Source organism: Mytilus galloprovincialis, chromosome 3 (genome assembly GCF_965363235.1).
Source record: "Mytilus galloprovincialis chromosome 3, xbMytGall1.hap1.1, whole genome shotgun sequence".
NCBI classification, from domain to species: Eukaryota; Metazoa; Mollusca; class Bivalvia; order Mytilida; family Mytilidae; genus Mytilus; species Mytilus galloprovincialis.
In genome coordinates this window covers 98,129,831-98,148,786 of record NC_134840.1, presented here as the reverse complement: position 1 = coordinate 98,148,786, position 18,956 = coordinate 98,129,831, and the positions used below count along the sequence as shown (strand labels likewise).

The window sequence follows — 18,956 nt, the reverse complement described above, 5'->3', positions numbered from 1 at the left end:
TCAAGTAATCTGGAGTCTGTTTATATTTATGATTTAGATATTTATGTAATTAATATTTTAAATGTTTTGTTGAAAATATAATGGGAAGTAGTAAAATACATGTATAACCTGTATATTATCTATTTGTTAAATAATCTATGTTTTATATTCCGAGATTGCAATACTGTGAAGTAATGTATTTTTGTTTTGGATTGAGGAAAACTGGATATTGTGGATTCATTTATTGTCATGGTTACCAATTTTTGAGTATTGAGGAAAACTTGCATTTTTTGTAGATTTTTAATTTTGTGGCTTTGGCAAAGTCTGCAATTTGTAAATTGTTGAATATTTCAATTTATGGTCTCCAATACCAACAGAATTCACAAAAATTTGTATCCAACAAATATTAATGAAACCACAGTTTTTAATATTGGGGTTTTGCCTACAAGCCAATAGCCAATAAAAACATGTTCAATTCACTGATCATTTAAAGATGAGTACATCCTCTTCATTTGAACTTTGATGGCTAGTTGTCTCATTGGCAATCATACCACATCTTCATATATTTTTAGGTTTAACATATACCAAACAAAATCCTCAATAGTTGGTATCCCATGCATAATGATAAATCCACAATAATAAGAAAACATAACATGGCACAACATTTTCTGTTTAGTACAGAACCTTTAGCTTTGGTTATGTTGGTAAAAGAATAATCTCGATCATTATTTAAGGAGGTAGACCTAGGTTAAGGGAAATAACTCTTAAAATCATCAGTACGTTTGTGTCAGCCATTTTCATAAATATGTTCTAAGCTTCTTGGATACATAGATTATTTCCTATCTGTTTCAGGTAAATGCTTAAAATTCATTGACGAAACTTGACTTTACGAACGCATAACTGATTTAAAGAGTTATCTCCCTGAACCAAGGTCCACCCTCTTAAGTTGTGGCCTAATTTCTAATATTTGTGGAATGTTTCTTTTTACATATATTTTGTGGATATTATTTTATTCAACATATAAATTATATAGATGTATGTTACCGGTATATAATTGTTGATTCAATTGACAATCAGTTAAGTTGTTATATATGATTTAAAGGACAAACCAGATTTTACTAAGGGTCTTTAGTCATTATTATACATAATTTATACAACACATTGACTTCTCAAATCCAATTAATTGCCTGATAACACTGAGGTTGCTTGCACAGATTCAGACAGGCTCCCTCAAAAACAGAAAAAAAAATATATTTATAGGATAAATTAAAAGCAGTTATTTTGTTATAATATGGTCTTCCATTTCAAGATTGTCCCCTAATCCCCCCTCTTTTCCTTTAAAATTCTGTTTTGAATCTTACTTTGGCAAGGTATGTTGACCTTGATCTTAAATGACTAGGAAAGACAGATATCCTGTCAAGTTCTGTTTTTCTCTTTAGTTACTCTATCTTCCTCTCTAGGTTCATAAGTAGAACAGGATAGTGACTCCATCTTCCTCCATGAATAAAATATGGCCGACATGATGTAACCATGTGTGCTAACAGTCACATTAAACGTCAATGTCAAATAGTTAAACATCTGAAAATCACGATATTTTTGCTGCAATGTCTCCAACAATGAAATATCCATGGAAAATAAGTTGTTCAGCTCAAACAAGTTGAAATTGTGTTGTAATAAAAAACAAATCAATCTTGTGTGATTTAAATGTATAAAGATGTTTATTGAATATTATAAGTGCTATTAATTTATGAGAAAATATTATTTAAGTTGTGCTTACATTTTTTCGTTGCGTACAAATTTATTTTTGTCAGAATCTCATCTTTCAAGATATTTTTTTCTGTAAAATATTTATTTTAAGTTTTATTTTCTTTGATTGTGTGTTGTTTTGTTAATTATATATGCATTGTTTGTTATGTTCTATTATAGGTATAAGGTAATTTTTACATGAGGCAATTGCCTTACTAACCAGACACCTTAAAGTTTTATGTTCACACATGAGCTTCAGTGGCGGATCCAGAACTTTTCCTAAGGGGGGGCCCGCTCCAGTCATGCTTCAATGATTCCCTATATAATCAACCAAATTTTTCCCACGAAATGGGGGACCCGGGCCCCCCAGGGCCCCCCCCCTGGATCCACCTATGAGCTTGTAAAGTAATTTTTATAGCATTATATGATTGTGTTGTGAAATATTTATGAATCTTTCCCTATGAATATTAGTTTAATGTCTTTTATTAGCCATCAGAACTTCTATTGATTACTTTTAAAGTATTTCAGTTAGATTTTAACTGTACTTTCAAAATTAAGTGGAAATTTGCCCCAAAAATATATAGTACTTACGATTTAACCATAGAAATGTTTTCCCAAACAAAAAAAAAAAATAAAAGTCACTCCTGCTTTCAATGAAAGTGCTTTCATATAAAATTATGAAAACCTGATTTAAATGTTTTGTGCTAATAAACTTCAACCTTACACATCAGTGAATTGTTCATTACAATATTTTTAGAAAGAAATGCATCAGATAGAAATCGACCATATTCAAGTGAAAATGTACAGGTACATATTTAAGACTTTGATTTATTTTCGAAACTTTTAAATATGAAATGAAAGATGGGTTTTGGTCTGTTTTGAAAAGTTCTTTTAACAAATAACATTTTCAAATAAGTACAGACTTTGAAATTTGTTCAACCTTAAATAAGATAACAGATGTAATGATATACATTTACACAAGGGTGATTTATATCTGACGCAGATCAAATGATTATTTTGTATTATTTATCAAATTATATTTTTGCAATAAAGGGAATGCCATACTTATGTATATGTTCTGGATCATGTCACTTTTTGGACTGCATGCATGTGGTCATGACCATATTGATATGTTAAAAAAATAGGAGTATATATAAGTTTGGTTTATATTGACAGACCAGACCATATAGGTTTGTTTTTTGCAAATAAATTTGAACTCCTGTTTGAATGGTTTTACACTCGTCTTTTTTGGGGCACTTAATAGCTTGCTGTTTGATGTGAGCCAAGGCTTCATGTTGAATGCCATACTCTGACCTATAATGGTTTGCTTTTTCAAATTGTGACTTAGATGAAGAGTTGTCTCAATGGCATTAGTACCACATCTTCTTTAATCTAATAACCATATGTGTTTGGTCCAGGACATGTATAAACAATGATTGGCAATAGTACTGGGAAATATAGATCTTTATATAAGTTCTGATTATCATTTAGAGGTTGTTTAAAATATGTTATTCTGTTTATATAAAACTTACATCAGTCTTTGTATGTATATTTTGCCCAAAATATTTTGTTGAAATTTTATGAAATATATTTTTGACAAAATTTATTTTGACTTTTATTTTTGCTTCTAAATAAAAAGTTGTAACTAGCATGATCAGATGTGTTGTAATAACACAAATTGCCCTGACTCACAGAGATGAAAAATCTACAATTTCTACAACAAATGTGGACACAAACATAAAATTGAGAAAGGAAATGGGGAAGGTGTCAAAGCGACAACCCGTCCATAGAGCAGACAACAGCCGAAGGCCACCAATGGGTCTTCAATGTAGCGAGAATCTCCTGCATCCGTAGGTGTCCTTCAGCTGGCCCCTTAAAAAATATGTATACTAGTACAGTGACAATGCATGGGTGATATCCTGCTCTTAAAACCAATACTAGTTTGATGGAAAGTTTCCTTGATCAATGAGTAGTTTTACATATCAGCAAACAGAAAATGGGTGCATTGTATATCTAACAAGATGTGTTGAAATGACATTAAATCAGCATATATGTCAACAGGCATTTTGAAATTCTTATAGTTTGTTTGCCCTATTATGCTGTACATCTTTGTTTTGGAGCCATATACTAAAAAAAAAAAGATGACACAACATTATTAAAATTAATAACATGGTCTGAGAATGATACTGCAGAAGTCACATAGTGCATCCAGGTTAGAGCAAATTTAGGTGTATAGATAGAATACACTCACCCACAATTAGCTCATGTGCCTCAAAGGGACTAATGTCATTCATTTGGGTCTGTCATGCTTTTGGATCTTATCTCTTATTTTGCAAAAGCTATACATAGTGATGCTATATTCATTTTGTTGCGTCAACATTTTGGTTCAATCTGTGGTTTTATGCCCCAGCCTTAAACGTTTTTACCTTGTTCGTCTGTACATTCTTCTGTACAACCTGAAATTGGTTTCTGCTCTCTAGCAGAAGTTTGCTGCAACCGAATTTAATGAAACTTATACATTGCTTATTATCACAAAACACTGAGCAAGGTTGAATTTTGAAGACCTCACTTTCACCGTTCTAGAGCTATGCCCTTTGTATATGGATAAAATGCTGATTTTTTTTTTTCTTCTGTTCTCTATCTTTATTTTGCCTTCTTAAATATAAAGCATTTTACAAATACATATCGTTGTTGCTGCCACCGCCTGAAAGTAATCCCTATGTCTCTAATACTGTGTAACAAGAGAGACACAAAAAAAAAACTAACAGCAGGATTGTCAATGAGTCAACTCTCCACTAGAGACCAAATGAAGTAGATGAAAGCAACTTGAAGTTTATTGTCACACTGAGCACTTTTAGCCTGTCTTGCCCAACAATCAAATAGATCTGATGCTATGTACTAGTTGATTTTTTTAGGAACATTTCTGACATTGGACTCATGAGACTTCTTTTAAACTGAGTTTAACGGTACATATTGCTGTTTGTTTGTGCCATCTCACTTAATATGTTTAACACCACTATATTGTAGCGCGTGTCCCAAATCAGGAGCTTCTGGCCTTTGTTAGTCTTTTATTTTTTGTCAATTTAAGTTATATGTTTAGTTTAGTATGGTGTCCATTTTACTGAACTAGTACATATTTTTGATTAGAGGCCAGCTGAAGATCTATAGGTGCTGAATTTTCTCACTGTGTTGAAGACCCTTAGGTGGACTTCAGCTGTTTTTAGCTCACCTGGCCCGAAGGGCCAAGTGAGCTTTTCTCATCACTTGGCGTCCGGCGTCCGTCGTCCGTCGTCCGTCGTCGTCCGTCGTCCGTCGTCCGTCGTCGTCGTCCGTCGTCGTTAACTTTTACAAAAATCTTCTCCTCTGAAACTACTGGGCCAAATCAAACCAAACTTGGCCACAATCATCATTGGGGTATCTAGTTTAAAAAATGTGTGGCGTGACCCGGTCAACCAACCAAGATGGCCGCCACTGCTAAAAATAGAACATAGGGGTAAAATGCAGTTTTTGGCTTATAACTCAAAAACCAAAGCATTTAGAGCAAATCTGACATGGGGTAAAAATGTTTATCAGGTCAAGATCTATCTGCCCTGAAATTTTCAGATGAATCGGTCAATCGGTTGTTGGGTTGCTGCCCCTGAATTGGTAATTTTGAGGAAATTTTGCTGTTTTTGGTTATTATCTTGAATATTATTATAGATAGAGATAAACTGTAAACAGCAATAATGTTCAGCAAAGTAAGATCTACAAATAAGTCAAAATGACCAAAACGGTCAGTTGACCCGTTTAGGAGTTATTGCCCTTTATAGTCAATTTTTAACCATTTTTCGTTAATTAAAGTAATCTTTTACAAAAATCTTCTCCTCTGAAACTACTGGGCCAAATTAATCCAAACTTGGCCACAATCATCTTTGGGGTATCTAGTTTAAAAAATGTGTGGCGTGACCTGGTCAACCAACCAAGATGGCCGCCACGGCTAAAAATAGAACAAAGGGGTAAAATGCAGTTTTTGGCTTATAACTCAAAAACCAAAGCATTTTGAGGAAATCTGACGGGATAAAAATCTTTATCAGGTCAAGATCTATCTGCCCTGAAATTTTCAGATGAATCAGTCAATCGGTTGTTGGGTTGCTGCCCCTGAATTGGTAATTTTGAGGAAATTTTGCTGTTTTTGGTTATTATCTTGAATATTATTATAGATAGAGATAAATTGTAAACAGCAATAATGTTCAGCAAAGTAAGATCTACAAATAAGTCAACATGACCAAAATGGTCAGTTGACCCCTTTAGGAGTTATTGCCCTTTATAGTCAATCTTTAACCATTTTTCATAAATTAAATTAATCTTTTACAAAAATCTTCTCCTCTGAAACTACTGGGCCAAATTAATCCAAACTTGGCCACAATCATCTTTGGGGTATCTAGTTTAAAAAATGTGTGGCGTGACCTGGTCAACCAACCAAGATGGCCGCCACCGCTAAAAATAGAACATAGGGGTAAAATGCAGTTTTTGGCTTATAACTCAAAAACCAAAGCATTTTGAGGAAATCTGACATGGGATAAAAATGTTTATCAGGTCAAGATCTATCTGCCCTGAAATTTTCAGATGAATCGGTCAATCGGTTGTTGGGTTGCTGCCCCTGAATTGGTAATTTTGAGGAAATTTTGCTGTTTTTAGTTATTATCTTGAATATTATTATAGATAGAGATAAATTGTAAACAGCAATAATGTTCAGCAAAGTAAGATCTACAAATAAGTCAACATGACCTAAATGGTCAATTGACCCCTTAAGGAGTTATTGCCCTTTATAGTCAATTTTTAACAATTTTCATTGATTTGGTAAATATATGTAAATTTTTACCAAATATAGTTCTCTGTTACTAATGGGCAAAGTTCATTATAGATATAATTGTAAGAAGCAAAATCGTTCAGTAAAGTAAGAACTTCAAACACATCACCATCACCAAAATACAATTTTGTCATGAATCCATTTGTGTCCTTTGTTTAATATGCACATAGACCAAGGTGAGCGACACAGGCTCTTTAGAGCCTCTAGTTTTACTCTTTTGTTGGGTTTTTGTCGCTATACTTTATAGAATGATGCTTTCATCAGTAATTGTACATGTACGATTCGCTCGTGTATGTAACAATGTTTTAGATTTTAACGAGAGAAATTTATGTATTACTGAAAAATTATTACACCAGGGTTTTCGATACCACAAACTAGTCAAAACACTTACTAAATTTTATCATCGGTATTAGGACATCATTTGTAGATATATCTCAACATGCAGACTTCTTATACGTTCAGGTATTTCACATCCAATTTTTTATGGAATGCGACGTCATCAAAACGTCATCTTTTTAAAATGATCAAATACAATATGTTACAAGTACCCATTTTAAAAAAAAATAAGAGTAAGCATGGACTTATATCCAATTGTTCAAAATATTTGAAGAAATTAAACAAAAGCTCTGTTATTCGACTTTTGACGATGCGAATTTAAGCATAGATGCAATTTGGGTACTCCTCATTTCAGAATCATTGATGGTTTGGAGGTCAGTTTAGACCAATTTTTCTATGATTCCATATGGATTAAAAATCGAATTGGTATACCTATATAATAAAGAAGGATTAGGCTACAAAATAAACACAGAATGGACATTATTGTCTTTATCATAAAAAAACGTAGGTAAAAAAACTGTCAAAATAGGTGCAATTTGGGTACCGTCACGTTAGTTATGATACTGTTGTCAGGTCATTAAAGATTGCATATTTTGGCATTAATATTGATTCACTTATAGGGTCTTTGCATCTGAACTAAACACATTTATTCAAAAAAACAGTTGTTGGCATGACACAGGTTATTTTCTTCTCATATATGTTATGATGGTATGATACTAAACCCCTAAAAGGAAGGATTGTGCCTGATATTCATATGATTAAATCATAATCTTTCAATCAGTTTAATTGAAGTCTGGAGCTGCTAGTAGTCTGTTGTTATTTATGTATTATTGTCATTTTGTTTATTTTCTTTGGTTACATCTTCTGACATCAGACTCAGACTTCTCTTGAACTGAATTTTAATGTGCGTATTTTCATGCGTTTACTTTTCTACATTGGCTAGAGGTATAGGGGAGGGTTGAGATCTCATAAACATGATTAACCCCGCCGCATTTTTGTGCCTGTCCCAAGTCGGGAGCCTCTGGCCTTTGTTAGTCTTGTATTATTTTAATTTTAGTTTCTTGTGTACAATTTGGAAATTAGTATGGCATTCGTTATTACTGAACTAGTATATATTGGTTTAGGGGCCAGCTGAAGGACGCCTCCGGGTGCGGGAATTTCTCGCTACATTGAAGACCTGTTCGTGACCGTCTGCTGTTGTTTTTTCTATGGTCGGGTTGTTGTCTCTTTGACACATTCCCCATTTCCATTCTCAATTTTATATAAGAATTCTTGTAAGTAATTGCACATATGTGTTCTCTGACCAAATATTTTGCTGAGCACCTAAATTTCTAGGTTAATAGGATATTATACTTTAAATTCTGCAATTGAAGTCTGTACTTTTAATTGTGATTTTTGAAGGTTGGAGAAAAAATGTCAGATTAGTTATTTTAGGACAATGTGCATATAGATATATGTGTTAGATGTCAGAATATCAGTTTATATTGTGAATACTATCCAGTTGCATTATTTGCATTAAAATGCAGTGACTGCACTAATGTAATAAAAATTATTCTACAAAACAACGCCACACGCCGCATTGCAAATTCGCCTTAAACCCACCATGCATCAAAAATTTTCTAGGGAAGACACTGGGCCGTACAATCAATTTACACTAACTATGAATGTAAAACATCAATAAAGTTAAAATCAAATTTATTCACAACGTAATAAATTCATGACGATACATTTCATAAGCAAACTCTTCAACATGACTTTCATCATTGATTAATCCAATATAATCCACTTCTAACTGAAATGGTCCTTCAACATTATCCGCAAGAGTTAATCCAAAATTACGCACATTATCTAAGTCAATCTTCCTCTGTTCGTCTAATATTCTACCTTTATGTGACAAGAAAAACTTTGAGAAAGGAATCTGAAAAAAGACAAAGAATAAATGTAAGTCTTATGATCTATAAATTGTATATACATTTACTATCAATCAAACATTCAATAACAGCAGAAGGGACAATGTAACTATGTAATTCACACATTGATTTCTTCAATAAAGTAATTTTTTTTCTCAATTATTTGAATAACCTTGATCTGAACATGAATTCCTACCACCTGTTTTGTATTTATTTTCACTCTCCATAATTAAACAAAAAGGGAAAATAGTCAAAAACAAAATGTAAACATACGTCGATATTGTTGTGATTAAAGCATGTGTGTTACCTATCATTAGTGCTATGATTGTGGCACCAAAACATAAATTAATGGCAGCACACATAATAAAGTCAGATCTTATAAAATGTGTCTATAACACTCTATATTTCGGCTTTAATTTGAACCTCTTGCATTCAGCGTAAAATTGCAAAAAACAGCCTAAATAGCCTCATTAGTAAGACCTTTGATGGAAAACTTTCTTCAAAGTTTTCTTGGCTTCTATCATGATCAAAGTGGAATGATTTAATATTTGGTCTAAAGATTTAAAATGTTGAGATGTAGCAGGTACGCAATATTTACATCTGCCACTCAGCCACTTCCTGTTTGCTAATAGTTTGAAATTTTACCACTTTTGTCGTACAAGAAAAATTACGTCACACTTTTTATGTCTTTTATGGAAAGGGAATAATTCTTTTATAGTGTTATTGTTTGCAAAGATGATGATGTTGAGTTGTAGCGTGTTTGCAATTTTAAACATCTGCAGTGCAATCACTTCCTTTGTGAAATTGTTTGAAATATTGAAGCACTCTTTGTACAAGGAAAAAAATTCTTTAAAGTATTCATGGCTTGTCTATACAAAAAAGCTTGAAGCTCAACAGTTCTTTCAACTAAAACAAACAAGCCAAGGCTTCATGTTAAAACCTGTACTTTGTGAATTAATAGACCACTTTTGAGTTCATCCGTCACCGGAAAAAAATCATCAATTATGAGCGCCTTTCTGAAGTCATTTACAAGATAGAGGGGATTGCATGTATCCCTGCACTATTAACGTACATCAAAACTAGAAATAATGTTTGTTTTGTAAGTACTTAAATTTAATTCCCTGATTACAGCAGTGCTGATTGTTAATTATGAGAATTTAATTTGCTGAATAATTCGTGCAATCCTGACCACTCGTTCAACATTGGAACGGAAGTGACAATGCCCCTAAACGCAAGAATGATGTTCACTAAAGCGAGAGTTTTTGACGGAAATACATCAAACTCGAAAGTTGTCTATTGATTTTTTACACATTGTGACTTAGCTGAAGATTTGTCTCATTGGCACTTATACCACATCATGTAAATCCTAATAATTTCAACCTTCAACTTAACCAAACAAGCAAGTAAATTTAACCTTTTGCAATATGGTGTTTTGAACTTACTTTGGCTATCTGCCAGTAAGGGCCTCCTCTTGTAAACAATGTGTAGTTATACATGTCAAACTTACTTTGGCTATCTGCCAGTAAGGGCCTCCTCTTGTAAACAATGTGTAGTTATACATGTCAAACTTACTTTGGCTATCTGCCAGTAAGGGCCTCCTCTTGTAAACAATGTGTAGTTATACATGTCAAACTTACTTTGGCTATCTGCCAGTAAGGGCCTCCTCTTGTAAACAATGTGAAGTTATACATGTCAAACCACTGAACATCAAAATATCTGTGCATTAAAATACACAACTGATATGGGCGTCCATCTCCCCTTACACGTAATATCAGATGTGTAAACATACTCCAATCATACGGTTCTTGTCTTTGAAATGATCTCTAAAAATAATGAATATATTTATCATTACATATTTCATGAATATCTATAGCATATAATTGTACAGGTATTTTACACAGAATAAACTTTCATGATCAACAAACTAAGTATTTACTATGAAAAATCAACTACAAAGGTAATGTTTAACTTCAACCTCTTTAATAAGTCAATGACAAACAAAAAATTTATAATGAGGCAGTATATTTCAATATTTTCTAGCACTGATAATATTCAAAAATTAAAAATTAAATTTACTCATAAATCAAATTTTCTGTTACTAATATGCAAGGTGCAAAGATAAGATTGAATTTTAAAGTAGAAACTATCAATTGAGACTTCTGTGGAGTACTGTTTGCATAAAAAAAAAAATGAATTTCTCTACCAATACAAAACAAGAGTGCACACGCTGAAATGTCTCGCCTTCTATACTAATCATTGATATTATGTTGATAGTCCTAAGTATAAAGCTAAGCTTTATAACAACTGTACCATAAACTTAACATTAACCAAGATAACTAAACAAAGACCAATGAACCTTGAAAATGAGGTCAAGGTCAGATGAACCATGCCAGGCAGACATGTACAGCTAACAATGCTTCTATACAACATATATAGTTGACCTATTACTTATTGTTTAAGAAAAATAGACCAAAACACAAAAACTTAACACTGTGCAATGAACCGTGAAAATGAGGTCACGGTCAAATAAAACCTGCGCGACTGACATAAAGATCATAAAATATTTCCATACACCAAATATATTTGACCTATGGCATATAGTATTAGATAAAAAGACCAAAACTCAAAAACTTAACTTTGACCACTGAACCATGAAAATGAGGTCAAGGTCACATGACATCTGCCCGCTAGACATGTACACCTTACAATCATTCCATACAACAAATATAGTAGACCTATTGCATATAGTATGAGAATAACAGACCAAAACACAAAAATCTAACTATAACCACTGAACCATGAAAATGAGGTCAAGGTCAGATGACACCTGCCAGTTGGACATGTACACCTTACAGTCCTTCCATACACCGAATATATTAGCCCTATTGCTTATAGTATCTGAGATATGGACTTGACCACCAAAACTTAACCTTGTTCACTGATCCATGAAATGAGGTCGAGGTCAAGTGAAAACTGTCTGACAGACATGAGGACCTTGCAAGGTACGCACATATCAAATATAGTTATCCTATTACTTATAATAAGAGAGAATTCAACATTACAAAAAATTTGAACTTTTTTTTCAAGTGGTCACTGAACCATGAAAATGAGGTCAAGGACATTGGACATGTGACTGACGGAAACTTCGTAACATGAGGCATCTATATACAAAGTATGAAGCATCCAGTTCTTCCACCTTCTAAAATATAAAGCTTTTAAGAAGTTAGCTAACACCGCCGCCGTAGCCGCCGCCGCCGCCGGATCACTATCCCTATGTCGAGCTTTCTGCAACAAAAGTTGCAGGCTCGACAAAAAACTATTTTGTTGTTTGCAGCAGAGAAAAAGGGGAGATAATTCCTTATACAAACTTTCAAATAAGAAAGTTGTTATATAAATGAAAGCCTGTTATATACATTGATATACATGTACCTGAAATTATAACTTTCTATTTTCGGTGTTGACTCTGTCTAAACCAAACGCATGAACAAACAATTTCACCTGAAGATGTAAATTTAACCTACCGTTTTGAGAGGTGATCTCATATTAGCGTAGCCTGTACTTGTAAGAATGCCATCTTTAGGAAGTCTTTGAGATAAATACCCATGAAATAAGGCCTTGTTATTTTTACTAAGGGCCATCTCAGCCTTACTGAAGCCTTCTAAATTGTCTCTGTCAGACGTAACCACCCACGGTTCTAAAGTTTTAGCACCATCAAATTTCCAAAAATATTCATAATCATTGTGATTTGCTATGAGCATTCTATCTTCTCTCCATTTGTCTTTCATTTCTTCACCAAAAACTTTGATGTCCTTTTTAAATATCTCATAACCCTCTTTTAACCGCTCTGAGACTGGACGTTCAACCCTGTGGTTATATCCACCTTTGCGGTCAATCTCATGAATGAAATTTACTGACGTAATAACTGGAGAATGACATCTGGAACACAGATGTAAAATCTGTCTTGTCAGGACTGACATCATTTAACACCAATCAGCTATAATCTGAAAAAAAAATAAAGATGTGTTTAAATTACGGTTTAAACAAACATTTTGCTGATGAATTTCTAGGTTTTAGATGGTGCCATGGACAAGCAAGATGAACTTATTTTTCATAAGTTTTTAAACCCTTTTAACTGTAAACATGGTAAACAGGTAAATGAAACATTGATGCATTATAAATCTCTACTGGTACCTTTCTGTACATCATATATGCCTTTGGTGTGAAGCCTTTTTTCCCACTGAACATACTTAAAATGCTTAACATTGGTGTAGGATTCTTCTTCATGGCATCTTGAGTTTGAAAATGTTAAGTGTGACTTGACTGTTAGCATAGTGTTGCTCTCCTCCTATTGGAACTTATTCAAAATCCTGACCTAACTTGTTTTATAACAACAAAAACAAACTGTTCAACTATTCAAAATTTGAACAAGCTGCTGTAGAAAACCAGACAAGTTATGAAAGTGCAAGGTGATATAATAAAACATACCTACAATCCTATAAGACTTTAATTTCACTTTAATGTTGATGTGAAAAATCAGTCTAACAATTTGTATAGATATTTTATATTTATTGTCATGCTAAACATGCTAAAGGTGAAATGTTGTAATTTTGAATTGCTATAAAAATGTCCAAACTAAGCTTTCATGTAGTTTTTCTTTCGAAAAGTCTTCTATATTCTTAAGAATCAGACATTATGTGAATTAAAACATTTCATATCAGGGGCGGATCCAGCCATTTTAAAAGGGGGTTCCCAACCCAGGATAAAGGGGGGGTTTTAACTATATGTCCCCATTATAACCCTCGGAACCCCCCCCCCTGGATCTGCCACTGCATATTCAGTAAAATAAGTGTGAAATTACAATGTGTTTGTGGGAAGTTTCCATGGGGAGATAATCAATTTTTCTTTCAAAAAGTCTTTATTCAAAAGAATAATGTTTAAGGTTATCTCCCCATAGAAACTTATCAATAACGTATTGTTATTTCACACATATTTTACTGAATATGATGTCTGATTCTTATAAATATAGAAGACTTTTATGAAAGCTTAGTTAAAAATGACATAATTGCAAATGTTTTGTAATCTTCTTGACAAGTCTAACATCATTGTGTGCCTTGATTGCCTTGAATATCTTATTATACATTGTAACTTACATTGATAAATTTTTGACAATGTTTATCATGTTTATGGATAGCTTTAGGATGTATAGAATGTTATGATCAATGTACTATTTCATGCAATCGTTAACTAAAAATGATGTTGTATTACGTCAATAAAGTTCAAGCAGTGCAGATTCTCAGGTAAAGCAGCAGAGATTTCAAAATGCAGTGTCTGTGTGTTCCCACATAAAGGGATGAGTAGTCGACTCAAAATGCTATTTTTAGGCTACGTGTACCCCCCATCAGGTTTTATAATAAAGTGCTATTGGATCGGGAATATAACATGAAATATATATATGTACAGAAATTATCTGTAATTTGGGGATTTTGTGTATTCTAAGTGAAGAGTATGGAAAATAATAATTTCAATTTGTATTATTAGATGATAATACATAATTAACATTGCAAATTAAATGCACATTGAAGGCATAAAACTGTACACAGTCAGGGGACTTACTGAAATAAGTGATTTTTAAATCACTTATTTGAGTAGCAAATTCGAGGTTTTGTCACAAATTGGGATTTTGTAGTTTTTTCAAAATTTTAAACACATATGTTTAAATAATATCTTGTAATTAGTAAAATGAAAAAATATGAATTTTTTGCTTCTTTTAAGTAGCAAGGTTTATGCCTTTGATGCTATCATTTAGCTGAAAATTCTATTTTAGTTGAAAAAATGCTATAATAATGGCTTTACATAATGAACTGATACTTTCTTAAAAGATTTTTCACAGCAGTGGGAGTATTTTTCCTGTGAAGTTCAAGGTTTCATCTTTCAGATTATGTAATAAAATTCTACTGTTCGCGATACAAATTTCACTGTTCGGGGGTGTTGAAATTAGTGGGGGTTATTAAAAGAATGATACTTAAAGAAGTGATTTTTGGGAAGGAAATTGAGGTCTGATACTTAAGTGATTTTTATGTCATTATCCTAGATTCAGTACAAGGTCATCACCTGAAATGACCTGGTCATCTTAGACAACACAGATGTTGGTTCTGATAAGTTAAGATACATAATTAGTCCCTGGATCATTAGTATTCTATATTTAAAGCTACAATAAAATTAAATCACTTCTTCTATTGATTTATTTGTACTTATTTGTGATTATTAAAGAAAGACAACTCTAACTTCCAACCTTTATAGAAATAATGTTACTTGAATCAGTGATTTAGAAAATCACTTGTTTAGTTAAGTCCCCTGACTGGCACATGTACAGTCCTGTTAAAGAAAATCATATTAATAACCAGATGCTCCGCAGGGCGTAGCTTTATACGACCGCAGAGGTTGAACCCTGAACGGTTAGAGCAAGTATGGACACAACATTCAAGCTGGATTCAGCTCTAAATTTGGATTGTGATTAAATAGTTGACACAGCATAGGTTTCTGACACAGAATAAATGTGTTCTAATGAACTTAAAATTTTTGTTTCTCTTAGAGCAATTCACTATGCTGTTGAATATTAATCCTCTCAAAAAAATGTTTGAAGAAATTTTCTTTTTTATTTATGAAATTTCAAATGAGAAAAATTGAACCCAATTTTTTTAATCACATCCCCCTTTCCCTTATTCCAAAACTAATCTCAATTAAAATTTCTAATGGAGTTTGCAACAATAACTACTCATTTAAATACATCATAAAATATTAAGATGTAAAAAAACTGCTTGTTATCACTGAATGGTAAAGATTATTTTAATTTATCAGTTGGTAGTAAAAAGTGAATATACATTGTATATTGTATATAACAAAGATTTAAGTTGATTCTGGACAAAGAAAGATAACTCCAATTAAAAAAAAATCTTGCTATTGCACAATATTTTGCAATTAGATATTTCTTGCTTACTATTCTGGACAAAGAAAGATAACTCTAATTAAAAAAAATTTGATATTTCACAATATTGTGCAATTAGATATTTCTTGCCATTGCGCAATACTGTGCAATTGAAAAGACTTGCTATTGCACAATACTTAATATAATAATTTTAGATCCTGATTTGGACCAACTTGAAAACTGGGCCCATAATAAAAAATCTAAGTACATTTTTGGATTCAGCATATCAAAGAACTTCAAGATTTCAATTTTTGTTAAAATCAGACTAAGTTTAATTTTGGACCCTTTGGACTTTAGTGTAGACCAATTTGAAAACAGGACCAAAAATGAAGAATCTACATACACAGTTAGATTTGGTATATCAAAGAACCCCATTTATTCAATTTTTGATGAAATCAAACAAAGTTTAATTTTGGACCCCGATTTGGACCAACTTGAAAACTGGGCCAATAATCAAGAATCTAAGTACATTTTTAGATTCAGCATATCAAAGAACCTAACTGATTCATTTTTTGTCAAAATCAAACTAAGTTTAATTTTGGACCCTTTGGACCTTAATGTAGACCAATTTGAAAACGGGACCAAAAGTTAAGAATCTACATACACAGTCATGACAGTTAGATTCAGCATATCAAAGAACCCCAATTATTCAATTTTGATGAAATCAAACAAAAGTTTAATTTTGGACCCTTTGGGCCCCTTATTATGTTGGGACCAAAACTCCCAAAATCAAACCCAACCTTTCTTTTATGGTCATAAACCTTGTGTTTAAATTTCATAGATTTCTATTTACTTATACTAACGTTATGGTGCGAAAACCAAGAAAAATGCTTATTTGGGTCCCTTTTTGGCCCCTAATTCCTAAACTGTTGGGACCTTAACTCCCAAAATCAATACCAACCTTCCTTTTGTAGTCATTAACATTGTGTTTAAATTTCATTGATTTCTATTTACTTAAACTAATGTTATTGTGCGAAAACCAAGAATAATGCTTATTTGGGCCCTTTTTTGGCCCCTAATTCCTAAACTGTTGAGACCAAAACTCCCAAAATCAATCCCAACCGTTCTTTTGTGGTCATAAACCTTGTGTCAAAATTTCATAGATTTCTATTAACTTAAACTAAAGTTATAGTGCGAAAACCAAGAAAATGCTTATTTGGGCCCTTTTTGGCCCCTAATTCCTAAAATGTTGGGACCAAAACTCCCAAAATCAATACCAACCTTCCTTTTGTGGTCATAAACCTTGTGTTAAAATTTCATAGATTTCCATTCACTTTTACTAAAGTTAGAGTGCGAAAACTAAAAGTATTCGGACGCCGGACGACGACGACGACGACGACAACGACGACGACGACGACGACGACGACGACGCCGACGCCAACGTGATAGCAATATACGACGAAAATTTTTTCAAAATTTGCGGTCGTATAAAAATTAGAAACTATGATAATATAGGGTTATTGCATGAATATTGGGAAATATTGTCCCGAGTAGAATTTTATATTGCACGAGCTTGCGAGTGCAATATATGTTCTACGAGGGACAATATTCCCCAATATTCATGCAATAACCCTTTTATTGTATGGCAATATAATATTTGAGAGTAAAAATTGGTTTAAACTAAGATTTTGTCGTTGATGACGTCATAAATTTAGAAGATTTATTGCACTAGTGCAATATTAGAATTTATTGCACGCTAACTTTTGGTTACTTTCTGTGGGAAATATTATATTGCTATACAATAAAATGTAATTGCGAATTTTAAAGAATAAAATTTTACTGAACATACTGAATTTGAAAAATATCCATATGAAATTTGAAAATAATCTTTTAGAGCAAGTTACATGTATAAGATCAAATTAAACCAATTTAAAAGATTCATGTAACTTATTAAGATAGTTCATGTAGTTTCTGTATACATTTCACGTTTCATTCCCAATCAAATGGCATTTTATTATAAAACTGGATGAGGGGAAGCATAGCAGACAAGTTGTAATTTGACTACCGGTACTTGTCATGCGATAAGAGCAGTCAATCCCATTTCTAAAATTCCAAAAAGGAATATATATAAGCCTATAAGGTGTCTTGTTTGTGTGTAACTGGAGAGCATGATTCTACTTGCATGTCTCCACGAACACTCGAACCTGGGACCTCTGTGTTACAAGGCAGTGCATTAACCGACTGAGCTAAAGAAGTATTTCCTAAGCTCTAAGTGACTGTAGTATCTACAGCATGTTCTAAGGGAAGCAATCCCTTCACACTTCCTCCACCTCAAGTCATCATACCATTATGACTCTCACACAAACATACCCTAGCTAGAAATCCTCTCTAACATGTCTAACCACCTTGTTTTTTTTTTTTTGTTGGGGCCAATGTAACCGGAGAGCAAGAATTTCATTACAAAACTGCTGGTCTCCTGACCTGGACTCATACTCGGGACCTCTGTGTTAACTGACTGAGCTAAAGAAGTACTTCCTTAGCTCAACCGTTTACAGCTGAATAAGTACCTAACACATGTTCTAAGGAAAGCAATCCTGCCACGACACAAGTGTATAGCCATGATAGCCATTTCTTTTTAGGTTTTTAAATTTTCAGAACAAGACCATGAATTTAATTTATAAAAAGGAAATTAGGGTGACACGGGAAAGTCAATTGTCAATTTGTGCCGTGAAAACAGGAAATGAAGTCTAGTGGGACATGGGAAATTGCAAAAAAATGTGAATTGCTTACTTACATAGTGTAAGCGGGATACAGAATCTAACAAAACAGTAAGCGGGATACAGGAATCTAACAAAACAGTACGCGGGATACAGGAATCTAACAAAACAGTAAGTGGGATATGGGATCAGAACCCCTAATGAGATCCCTTCTAGAAGTATCTTTTTACACTGTTGTAGGTCCATTTAGAGGATTTTCTCCTTTTTGTTTCTAAACCTGATATGTGGTAATTTGTCTTACTGTTTGTGGTCTTGTTTTAAATCTCTTTTGTTTATAACAACATATCTATCATGTAAATGGATACGGAAGTCTTCAGAAAGTTGAGAAACGATCTGAAACCTACAATGTCATTTCATCGTCAAACCGTTTTCAGCTTCGTAGATTAGAATTCATAATCTTCGTCAAATTAATGTTTGATTGCAACAAAAGTTAT

The 18,956-nt window shown here is 33.0% G+C and overlaps 1 protein-coding gene across 2 annotated transcripts; it reads right to left on the bottom strand.

The window, feature by feature from the left end:
* Nucleotides 1-8,588: 8,588 nt before the first annotated feature.
* Nucleotides 8,589-18,938, bottom strand: LOC143069510 (complex I intermediate-associated protein 30, mitochondrial-like). 2 transcript variants are annotated; one of them, XM_076244190.1, is made up of 4 exons: nucleotides 18,867-18,938; nucleotides 12,342-12,821; nucleotides 10,458-10,643; nucleotides 8,589-8,828 (listed from the first exon to the last, which is right to left on the bottom strand). In XM_076244190.1, exons 2-4 carry the CDS (start codon nucleotides 12,798-12,800, stop codon nucleotides 8,610-8,612), a joined length of 864 nt encoding a protein of 287 aa, XP_076100305.1. In that variant the 5' UTR covers nucleotides 12,801-12,821; nucleotides 18,867-18,938; the 3' UTR covers nucleotides 8,589-8,609. The 2 variants fall into 2 exon arrangements, with proteins under 2 accessions (XP_076100305.1, XP_076100304.1); XM_076244189.1 differs by having other exon boundaries at nucleotides 18,764-18,903.
* Nucleotides 18,939-18,956: the final 18 nt, after the last annotated feature.

What these genes read in the sequence shown, in the direction of transcription:
- LOC143069510 (XM_076244190.1), bottom strand. Translation starts at nt 12,800, where the DNA reads ATGATGTCAGTCCTGACAAGACAGATTTTACATCTGTGTTCCAGATGT. An exon ending in TGAGATCACCTCTCAAAACG is followed by an intron (nt 10,644 to 12,341) that starts GTAGGTTAAATT and finishes CATTATTTTTAG; the next exon opens with AGATCATTTCAAAGACAAGA. An exon ending in CTTACTGGCAGATAGCCAAA is followed by an intron (nt 8,829 to 10,457) that starts GTAAGTTTGACA and finishes GTCTTTTTTCAG; the next exon opens with ATTCCTTTCTCAAAGTTTTT.